Genomic DNA, 12217 nt, shown 5'->3' on the forward strand with positions numbered 1-12217 from the left:
AGATCCAGATCCGGATCCAGCTAGTATAATTATTTAAGTGATTCTTCACCATTGAGAGATAGGACTAAAACCGATACATAGCACGATATCTTAAAAAGGTATGGACGGATTTGGACAAAACTTAGTGGACGAGTTGGTTTAGTGACAAGAACAAGCCGATAAAATTTTGGTTCAGGTCCAAATCCGGATTTGGCCCATCAGTGGGATACAAAACATAAACTTCAGCCGAGCGGTGGTATGCGCTCTGAGTGCTGTTCTAGTTGGAATCTGCAATGAGGCTGATGCACAAGGTCTGTTGCTTTCCCATCGTATATGGATGCATCACATATGGATGCATTGCAGTACAATATTGACGTTTTTTCGAAGCTGTCCACGCTCTCCACGCTATCAAAGTTAAGTAATTGTTCCCGTTTGTATTTTTGTCAAAACTGTATTTATCTTTCGGTGTGTGTACCTACTGTGGGTCCCTAGGAAGTTTCTCGGTGTAAATCGTTCATACCTGTATAAAATAGTCGGTTATTTCGTGCCGCGTTTTTTGCGGCCAAGTACTTTAAGTTTCCGACCTTGAGGCTTTGTTTTCTCTCAGCGGTCGATTGTGGTCCATTTACTTTCGTTCTCTCAGTTTTTCCCAGTCTTTTCACCCCATACTTCCTTGTTTAAAATCTTAACTCAAAAAAAAAAAAAATCCTTTTGTTCTTCGTTCGTTCGTTCTTCGACCACGTGTTTCACCCCCATTTCCCAAGATAGTTTTCACAGTTTAGTTTTAAAATATTTAAACTTTCCCCTGAAGTGCTGTATTCTGTCGTATATTATAACACATCTTTCTTCTTCTTCTTCTTCAAAAGGTTGCTTTTGACTTGCTCACCAAATCTCTTCATTTCAAAAAAAAATTCCATCTGACAGTTCCTCCTTCCTACATTCCCTAAACTCACCTGCATTCCAACCCTCCTCCAACGTTTTCAAACGTATCTCTGACTCAAAAATCACAAGAAACTCATTTTGCAAAAAATGTTCGTTTCCCATTAATCGTACAACACTTTCTAAAATCCAAACTCACCCCTCGCCTCCTAATCTTCCCCATCACTCATCCCTTTCAATATTCCCCCCTTGCCCCTTCCCTGCTAAACTCCCCCCTCACCTCCTAACTCTCCCTCACCCCTCCCCTCCTAATCTTCCCCATCACCCATCCCTTTCAAATCCTCCCCCCTTGCCCCTTCCCTCCTAAACTCCCCCCTCGCCCCTCCCCTCCCAAACTCCCCCCTTGCCCTTCCCCTCCTAATCTCCATCACCCATCCCTTTCAAATCCTCCCCCCTTGCCCCTCCCCTCCTAAACTCCCCCCTCACCCCTCCCCTCCCAAACTCCCCCCTTGCCCTTCCCTCCTAACCCCCCCGCCCCTCCCCTCCTAAACTCCCCCCTCACCCGTCCCCTCCCAAACTCCCCCCTCCCCTTCAAATCTCCCTACCCTCCTTTTTTCTCCAATTCTCCCCTCACCCCTCCTCCTCAAAATGTCCTCCCCACTTCTTCCCCCTTCCAACTCTGACCTCCATCTCCCCCAACCTTCTTCCTTGCTCTGCCCCCCCCCCCCTCAAACAACACCTCACTGTGCCTCACCCAATCACCATCAAATCTTTTGTCCGCCTCATCCATCCCTTTCTACTAGCTATTCTGAAATCTCTGACACACTATCAACAAACAGCTCTCCCTACCTCTTCCACATCTTACCCTACCCTCCCCCCCCCCACCCCCCTGTTCGGTATCCAATGCTCCCCTTTCCTCTCCATTAACGGTATGGACCTCAAACATCCAGGGCCTTCGCTCAAACTTGACTGATCTCTCCATACAGGTTGCTTCTGACAAACCAGACTTGATCTGCTTAACAGAAACTTTCCTCCTTCAGGATGTCTCTGATTCCTTAATATCTCTCCGGGTTACTCACTCCTCCGGTATGATAGACCTGAGCCTCGTCCTGGAGATGGGGTTGCTATCTTTATCAAAAACTCTCTTCCTCACTCTCCCTGCACTGCCCTCTCTCCACCTCACCCACAGGAGTACCTCTGGCTACGGCTTCCCCTTCACTCCCATCTTTTGTTCATATGTGTGTTGTACCGTCCACCAAACAGTGATGACTCCATCTACATCTCGCTGTCTGATAATATGGACCAACTTCTATCTACACATCCCAACTCTCTCTTCCTCATATGTGGCGATTTCAATTGTCACCATGCCAGTTGGCTGGGTGTGGGTACCTCTCTCACCAGCCATGGCTCCTCAGCAAAGGACTTCTGCGACTCATTGGGACTGACACAATCTGTTAATTTCAAGACCCGGATCTCAGTCAACGGAGCATCTTCTCTTCTAGACTTGGTTATGACTAACTTCCCTACAAATGTCTGTTGCTCTTCTTCTGCTCCAATCGGCTCATCTGATCATGTGCTTGTTAAAGTGGACATCTCTCTGGCCATTCTCAGAGAGCCTCCTCAGCGTCAACGAGTCTGGCATTTCACTCAGGCCAAATGGCACGGTCTTCAAGCAGCCATCAATCATCTGAACTGGTCTCCCATCTCGACCGCCTCTGACATCAATTCATCCTGGGAATTCTTCCAAAATGAATCTCTCTCTCATGCACAGATTTTCCAATCTCGTCTTCAGTTGTCACACCCTTCCTCCCGTCCATGGTACACCGAATCTTGTGGCGAGGCAGTTGCCCAGAAACAACTTGCCTTCACCTCCTGAAAGGCAAATCCAACGGAAGGAAATCTCATTTCCTTTCACAAAGCCCGAAACAAGTGTGTGACCACCCTCAGGAGAGCCAGGAAACAATATCTCTCCACTCTCAAGACTGAACTCGCAAACCTGTCTCCCTCTTGCAAATCCTGGTGGCGTCTGGTCAAATCTGTTTCTGGTGTTTGTTCCCCCTCCATCCCCTCCCTTACCTCAAACGGCTACACAGCTGACTCCGCATGTGAAAAAGCTGAATGCCTCAACTCTGTTTGCCTAAAAATCTTGTGTCCCAAACCCATCCCTCTCTGTACCCACCGTACCCAGTTGTACGCAACTGCTCCTGGACTCTGTACTTTTCTCCTGACAAGGTGGAGAAGTTTCTGTCAATCCTCAACTCTGATTCTGCAACTGGACCAGACAGCATCAGCCCACGGGTCCTAAAATCTTGCTCTGCCGCTAACCAATCACCACCGAAGGTGAAATAGACAGATCAAGGAAGAAAGCCCAAACTCTCCAAAGGTGATGGTACGTACCTCGGGGTGCGTTTTCTACATTACAGATAATGATCCAGTAGAGATCTTGCGAAATACCTAGCTGAGGTTCCAGTAGACGGGTGTTAACGTTTCTTCAAGAAAAGCAAGATATACGTTAGTGCAAAGCTGTCATGGGCAAGGGTTTGCTGAGGAGATGCAAACTCTGATGGCACCTCACTATCCATCGCCCGTAGTCCCCTAAATCTATCGTCCCGTTAGTTGAACATCATGGATGAGCTACATTATCAGGGAGAGAGAGGAGGGAGGGTCGACAGTTTAAACTGGAATGGCACTCGGTGGAGCGCATACCTCCGCCAGGCTGAACAGTTTACGCTTTGTATCCCATTGATAGGCCAGATCTGGATCCGGACATGAACCAAAATAGAATTGGCTGGTTCTTGTCATCTAACCAACTCATCCAGCTGGGTTTGTCATAATCAGTGTAAAATTTTTTTAGGGAATCGTGCTATATAATTAAATAATTATCGTATGCGGATCCAGATTTGGACCTTCACCAAAATTGACTGAATTCTTCCTGTTCAAACACTTAACCTGCCCACCAAGTTTCATCCAAATCCGTCCATAACTTTTTGAGATATCATGCTATAGGTTGGTTTTGCCCCTATCACTCAGTGGTGAAGAATCACTTAAAAATTCTCTGATCTGGATCCAGATTCGAATCTTCACCAAAATCAAATCAATTCTTCCTTATCACACACCCAACCGCTCCACCAAGTTTGGTCCAAATACGTCCACAACTTTTTGAGATATCCTGATATATATAATTGGGTATATATATATATATATATACAGTGAAACCTTGACTTACGAGTGCACCAACTTACGAGTTTTCCGAAATACGTGCCGTCGCTCGGGCGGTTTTTTGCTTTGAGATGCGAGCCGAGATCTGAGTTACGAGCTTACGCCACCCGCCACCAGGTGGGTTCCGGTCACGTATTTATCTTGCCGTGCAAGCATCTTTGCCGTATATCGCTGCTGCTTTGTTTTCGCATTTTGGTTATTTTGGAAAATTTCTTAGTTTTAACCATGGGTCCTAAGAAATTGAGTGCCAAGGGCAGTACTGAGAAGAAGAAGAGGATGATGTGCTTGGATATAAAACACGCAATCGTCGAAAAACATGAGCGAGGTGTGCGTGTTGTCGACTTGGTGAGGCAGTACGATCGTAGTACTTCTACGATATGTACGATTTTGAAGCAGAAGGAGTCGATAAAGGCTATAACGCCAGCCAAGGGCGTTACGATTATTTCAAAGCTCCGGACCTCTATCCATGAAGAGATGGAGAAGTTGTTGTTTGTGTGGTTGACGGAGAAGCAGCTCGCAGGAGATACCGTGACCGAGAGCATCATGTGTGAGAAGGCCCGAGACATTTACGGGGATTTGGTGCAGCAGACGGCGGGAACATCAACGGACGAGGCATCGGAAGAGTCATTCAAAGCCAGTCGGGGATGGTTTGATAATTTTAAGAAGAGGACCGGCATTCACTCCGTCGTCAGGCATGGTGAGGCAGCAAGCTCGGATGTGAAGGCAGCTGAAGATTTTATTATAACTTTTGCCGAACTGATAGAAGCCGAACGATACATCCCCCAGCAAATCTTCAACTGTGACGAGACAGGGCTCTTCTGGAAAAAGATGCTGAGGAGGACGTATATAACGGCAGAGGAGAAGAGCATGCCAGGCCACAACTTGTTCAGAGTGCCGGCGATAGCTCGCCTTCTCTTTGTGGAAAACACGGTGAGATCCTTAACATCCAACAACTAATGGGACGCAAACGGGGCGCCCAGTTTAGCGGTACACACATTGATGAATCACCCTGCCTGTGAAACACCGACATGACAGGTTATAGCTGGGTCGGGATTCAAACCCAGGCTGGAGTTTAGAGTCAAGTGTGCGTACCTCCAGTCCAGGCCATCCTGCCAACTTGTATGCTGCATACAGGTGAAATATAAAGCGCGAGATATTTTTATATATACTGTATATTTTAAAAAAAATTGGTGTGGTTTTTGGCGGGCTGGAACGGATTAATAGCATTTCAATGCATTTTAATGGGGAAATTTAATTTGAGAAACGAGCAAATTGAGTTACGAGCTCGGTCACAGAACGAATTAAACTCGTAAGTCAAGGTTTCACTATATATATATATATATATATATATATATATATATATATATATATATATATATATATATATATATATATATATATATATATATATATACGTATGTATACATATACATACATATATATATATATATATATATATATACGTATGTATACATATACATACATATATATATGTATATATATATATATATATATATATATATATATATATATATATATATGTGTTTTGGCCCCATCTCCCAATGGTGAAGAATCACTTAAAAATTCTCGGATCCAGATCTGAATCCAGATCTTCACCAAAATTGAATCAGTTCTTCCTTGTCACATATGCAACATGTCCACCAAATTGCGGCCGAATCCGTCCACAACTTTTTGAGATATCTTGTTCACAGTCAAACAAACAGACACAGACAGACAGTGGTGAAAACACAACGTCCATCCACATTCAATGGCGGAGGTAAAGTGCAAAGTGTTGAAGATGCCTGCCCAAAATGCAAAGATCACGTTGCTGAAACCATTAAATATTTGACAAATCTTTCACAAGGTGGAGGTGACCATGTTTTTGCAAACAGACTGGCACTTAGCCAGTTCATTTCACTGCATTGCAAATAAAGGATTGATCTTTAATTCCCATAGAAAAAAAAAAAAAAAGCTGGTGAAAGCAATACAAAATTTGCTATGTGAGACTTGCCTTGATGGTGAAGCTTAGAATCTCGATGCCCATCCTGCCTACATCTGGCGATGCAACCTCCCGCACAAGCTGGGCAAACTGGTCTCTGTCCTGGAATACCGCCTCAACGGTGAGTGTTCCTGGCACAAGAGAAAACTCCCCGGTGTTACAAACAATGGGTCAGAATAATGAATCACACTCAAATAGCATTTCCCATGGAGGAAGTGGTGACTAAAACCAAACCAGAGCACCCTTTTCCCATTAGTGTACATTTGTATAGATTACAAGAACATCAGTGTATATGGATAAAACAATAATGAACATCATTATCGCCACCACCTAAGGTGAACAGAGGTTATGTATTCACCCCTGTCTGTCTGTCTGTCTGTCTGTCTGTCTGTGAGCAGGCTATCTCAAAAGGTTGTGGACAGATTCGGACGAAATTTGGTGGACAGGTTGGGTGTGTGCCAAGGACTAAGACCTGATTACATAAAGCATCCTTAAGAGAAAGTTATCCATTTAAATCCTCCCTTAAAGCTAAGGGAGTCCCACACACCCCACTTGCGCTTATCATCAACCACTCTGCACCACAATTAGAAGTAACCTTTCATAAGTTACCCAGGTTTTATACATTGTAAGAAAAGTCATGATTCATTGTTTGGATTGATGTCAGTTTGAACTCATTTGCATAACTAAGGACTTACAGTGTACCTTAAGGGAAATCTTTCCTTAAGGTCAAGGGAGTTCATGCAACCAGGCCTAATTTCTTACATTTTGGTGAAGATCCAGAACTGGCTGGTATAATTTTAAAGTGATTATTCACCATTGTGATATGGGGCCAAACACGATATATGTAGCACGAGAGCTAAAAGGGTTATGGGCGAGTTATGACAAAACCTGGTGGATGAGTTGGCTAGGTGACAAGAACAAGCGATTAGATTTTGGTTCAGGTCCGGATCTAGATCCAGCCCATCGGTGGAATAAAAAAATGTAAACTGTTCAGCCTGGCAGAGTGCTGTTCTAGTTTAAACTTGGAATCACAGAATAAGGAGCTGTATGCTCAGACAAAAACAACAAGCGTTACGCCTAGGTGCCCCGTCGGGGAAGTGATGCGAGTTGACAAAGTGGAACACGCAGAAAACATGCTATGATATGATATTTCGCTCACAAGGGTCAGACATACATGGAGGCGGCCATCTTGGATTTTGACGTGGCGACCCAATTCTCAATAGCGTTCTTCCTTATGCCTAGATACACCCACACACCAGAAGGTACTTCGCTTATTTTTCAAGATATTTCGCTCACAAGGTTCAGACATATATATGGTGGCGGCCGTCCTGGATTTTGATGTGGCGACCCACTTTACAATAGCGGTCTTCCTTATGCCGAGATACACCCACACACCAAATTAGAAGTTTGTACTTCGCTTATCTTTCAAGATATTCATCTCACAAGATTCAGATATACATGGCGGTGGCCATCTTGGATTTTGACGTGGCGACCCAATTTTAAACAGCGTTCTTCCGTGTGCCTAGATACACCCACACACCAGATTAGAAGTCGGTACTTCGCTTATTTTTCGAGATATTTCGCTCACAAGGTTCAGGCATATATATGGTAGCGGCCATCTTGGATTTTGACGTGGCGACCCAATTTTCAATAGCGTTCGTCCTTATGCCGAGATACACCCACACACTGGATTAGAAGTTGGTACTTCGCTTATTTTTCAAGATATGCAGGTTACAAGGTTCAGACATACATGGCGGCGGCCATCTTGGATTTTGACGTGGCGACCCAATTTTAAACAGCGTTCTTGCTTGTGCCTACATACACCCACACACCAGATTAGAAGCTGGTAATTCGCTTATTTTTCAAGATATTTCGCTCACAAGGTTCAGACATATATATGGTGGCGGCCATCTTGGATTTTGACGTGGCGACCCAATTTTCAATAGCGTTCTTCCTTATGCCGAGATACACCCACACACCAAATTAGAAGTTGGTACTTTGCTTATTTTTCAAGATATTCATCTCACAAGGTTCAGACATACATGGCAGCAGACACATGGCGGCGGCCATCTTGGATTTTGACGTGGCGACCCAATTTTAAACAGCGTTCTTGCTTGTGCCTAGATACACCCACACACCAGATTAGAAGTTGGTACTTCACTTATTTTTCAAGATATTTCACTCAAGTTTCAGACATATATATATGGTGGTGGCCATCTTGGATTTTGACGTGGCGACCCAATTTTCAATAGCCTTCGTCCTTATCCCGAGATACACCCACACACCAAATTAGAAGATGGTACTTCGCTTATTTTTCAAGATATTCATCTCACAAGGTTCAGACATACATGGCGCCGGCCATCTTGGATTTTGACGTGGCGACCCAATTTTCAATAGCGTTCTTCCTTATGCCTAGATACACCCACACACCAGATTAGAAGTTGGTACTTCGCTTATTTTTCAAGATATGCAGGTTACTAGGTTCAGACATACATGGCATCAGACGTACATGGCGGCGGCCATATTGATTTTTTACGTGGGTTGCACCCACACACCAAATTCGAATGCGGTCCTTCGCTTACGAACGCACGCACGTCCGCACGCACGCACGCACACACGGACACACGGACGGAGGGGAAAGCCATAGTCCCCCTTTCGCTCCGCTGAGTGACGAGGGACAACAAACAGGAAAAAGCAAAATCTGAACCATAATCAAAATGGATCCAGATTAAACCTTTGCCCACCACTACCAACCTAACAACAAAAGCTTGGCTACTCTCCCACATATGATATATGTGATTGTGGTGGTATAAAATATCTTCAACACTTTATTCCTATAACTTTGTTCTTATAGAAGTTAAAGCTGGAAAGAACATTGTCCCCTAAGCCACGTTAAAAATACAACAGATTTCACAAGGGATACCAAGGATGGAACGAAGGTGCCCTTCAAGGGTTTGTAACACCACGGTCTTGATCTCTGTGACAGTCTTCCCCAAGAACTGCTCACATGCCAATGCCAGCAACTCCTGCTCTGTCATCACCTTGATCTAAGGATGATGAGGCAAACAAATAAAATGTGCGACTTCAAATGCAGGCAGCAACACTACTGGAGCTCACCCAATGAATCAAAAATGAAAATGCATATAAATGCTGCATTACCTTTGCCAAGATAGTTTAAACACAAAGCTGCATACATTTATGGAGGAGTAAAAGGATGGCAACCTGTTAACTTCACCCATATTTAAAATTGGGAAACAGGACTGCATATCTTCATTAAGGCAGTATTTCAACATACATTTTGTTAGGGCAGGGGCAGGCTAGATCAAGGAAAGTGCCAATCTGATGCAATTTTAAGGACTACTGCCAGTAAACGAGATATGTGCAATCACAAAGCGATCGCCAAGAGTAAGCCTCCCCCCAGCGCCCGCGATCCAATTATGGCCATATCTTTTCGAACACCATATGACCTTGACCGTCAACATTTAGGGATAGTGTGTTAATTAAGAACATGTGACCCATCTACAATCTATCCATGAAAATCAGAGGAAAAGTATTCAAGTTATGATCAAATAGGTGTTTTTAGTTAATTAGGTCACAATCTGAAAAAAGGAGGTCAAGGACTCTAATCAAATATCAGGTGTACAACTTCAGTGCACATACACTATTATGATACAAGAACATCTTGGAAGGCCAAGCAGACCAATTGTAGAAACAAACATACAACAGGCATAAGCCTTCCTCTATCCTATAGGGGGAGGCTTTACTATAGTGCAAATCAAAACTTTGCAGTAATCAATGTAACATTTCATTTCATTCCTATACATTAGCTTTTGATCAGGTCAGTGGGTCATTTCCCAGAATACAAATGCCTCTGTAATGTTGTTAGTGTTAGAAAACACAAAAACAAACTGGGGGAAAAAAAAAAAAAAAAAAAAAAAACGCCATTGAAAACCTTCATTTTTAACTTCCTCAACATAGCCATCCAGTTTCAAAGTCCAACAATGATGTCACAAAAGGAAGCCTCTTTCAAGAGGATATGTTACACATTCACATTTGCTGTGTCTTATACAGTGCCCTCCATAAGTATTGGAACAGTGAAGTCAAAGTTGTTATTCTTGCTATATACTCAATAACTTTGGATTTCAGATCAAAAGATGAATATGAGGCAAGAGTACAGATGGTCATCTTTTATTCCTTGGTATTTCTATACATATATGTTTTACCATTTTAGAACAACAGCACTTTATGTTCATTCTTCCCCGCTAGGGTGGTCCAAAAAAACGAAGTTAGTCAAATCGTTTCTCCACATATGCTGTTTTTGTCCACTAGTGTCGATTTACTTGTGTGTAAAATTTGAGCTTGAGTGGTGAATATTTAGAGGCCGCCCCATACTAAAAATTTCATTATCAAGAATGTTTGCGCCCATCTCTCTTATTCCTTGGTGGAGTGAAACTATTCATTTCGAGCTCCTGGACCAACACACCATGCTCGATGGGTGGGGAAAGTGATTTATGCATTGAAGACACTTTTTCCAAGCTCAATTCAAGCTGACACCACGAGCAGCCAGGAGCATAACCGATTTGGCTCTGTTCGTGAGTCTCGTTTACATCAGGCAGTGGTACGAAGCACTCCTTGGAATTGGAGCCCCCTACAATGACATTCAACTTCTGTCAAGACTTTCCCCAATCAGATTGTGGCCAGCAAAGCGTCCGCGGCCTTTGCAGACATCTTTGGTTTCTCAGAGCACCTAGTTGCCCTAGCCTTTTTCAATGACAGTGACCACGAAGACAAAAGAAAGGATGGTCTGGAACCTACAACGTTCTCAGTTACCCGGCCTTCCTCGATGTCTAGAGATCACAAATGAAGTGGAAGACCTGAAGATGGAAGACCTTGTGACAAAAAGGACCAATTCCTTCTTTGACGTCTTGATGGAAGGGGGAAAAGCCAAATCTCAATCTTTTCTAAAGAAACCCCCCAGACAGTGGACTGACGATACTTTTTTCAACGAACTTTGGAATCGGTCCTCTCGAATGAAAGTAGTAAACGACACGGCAGAACGGGCATCAACCTGATCCAAAAATACGAGACACTGACGAAAGACAAAGAACAGAAACAGTTCCTTCTTCGACCAGTGGCAAATCACACAAAAAAGCTCCCCACTCCATCAAAGGCAGCTCTGTCATAGTTTTTCAAGCGAATGATTGTTTTATGCTACATGGGACCTCTGATTTATGAGTGCAACATGGGGCGACCCCTAAATATTGTTTTTTGTGAAAGAAATTGTGTGCTTTTCATTTATGTATCTATATAATTATAAAATTGAAATCTTGCGTGTTTGTATGTAACATTCGATCGGTCCGGGGGCGTGGCTTACCCCTTTGAGAGAGTAGTAATATCCACCATTTTATTAACTCGCATAGCTTTGAGGCCTGTTTTGTAGGCCCGTGGTGTCTTGCTCTCTCTCTCAGTTTTATTTCAAATCAAAATCGATATATCATTTCATTTTTCACAGTCACTAACATAGTTTTAGACTCGGTTGAAAAAAAACGGGAAGAAAATCCGATGAAAGTTTCCGTTTATAGAACGAAATGAATTCTGAAAGGCTTGTATCTTCAAGGCCATTGAGTCTGTTTCACGCCTTTATCTTCAATCTAAGTCGCCATCTGATTTCATTTTTATCGATGGTTTTAGACTCGGTAAAAGAAATAATTGAGAACATTCACGCACACACGGGAAATTGCAGAGATATATTTTTAAAATCGCGCCACGTTGATATACGAAAATACACCGCCTAAAATAACAGGCATACAGTATATATCTTCATCATTTCATTCAACATTATTACCCGGAAGTAAAATATGTTTCAGGAAATTACCGAGAGATATTTCTTCGATTTTTAAAATTATTTATATGCGCATACACTTTAAATAGGTTTATTTGAAATCTTTAATTTTCACAATGTAATTTATTTGTCATTTGATGATCGGCACAAACACAATACTATTTGCAGGAAGAATGTCGTATCAACCCTCCGACGGCGCTACGGACGCGGACAACGAATCACACCTCACGTCTATGGACGCGAATAGCAACATCCGCACGAATCAGTCATCAATGATTTTCATTGACGTGCCTGGAGGC

General features: G+C 43.2%; 1 protein-coding gene across 7 annotated transcripts in view; it reads right to left on the reverse strand.

Annotated features, from left to right (window-relative positions):
• The window catches only part of FLOT2 (flotillin 2), a 125128-nt gene that overhangs the window by 24302 nt on the left and 88609 nt on the right, over positions 1 to 12217 (reverse strand). For all 7 annotated transcript variants that reach the window (XM_078780286.1, XM_078780287.1, XM_068120718.2 and 4 more), the window contains 2 exons: positions 9000 to 9123; positions 6089 to 6207 (listed from right to left, as the gene is read on the reverse strand). In XM_078780286.1, coding sequence (XP_078636412.1) covers positions 6089 to 6207; positions 9000 to 9123 — 243 coding nt within the window. The remainder of the gene's footprint in view (positions 1 to 6088; positions 6208 to 8999; positions 9124 to 12217) is intronic.

Source organism: Myxine glutinosa, chromosome 6 (genome assembly GCF_964187855.1).
Source record: "Myxine glutinosa chromosome 6, kmMyxGlut1.1, whole genome shotgun sequence".
Taxonomy (NCBI): Eukaryota; Metazoa; Chordata; class Myxini; order Myxiniformes; family Myxinidae; genus Myxine; species Myxine glutinosa.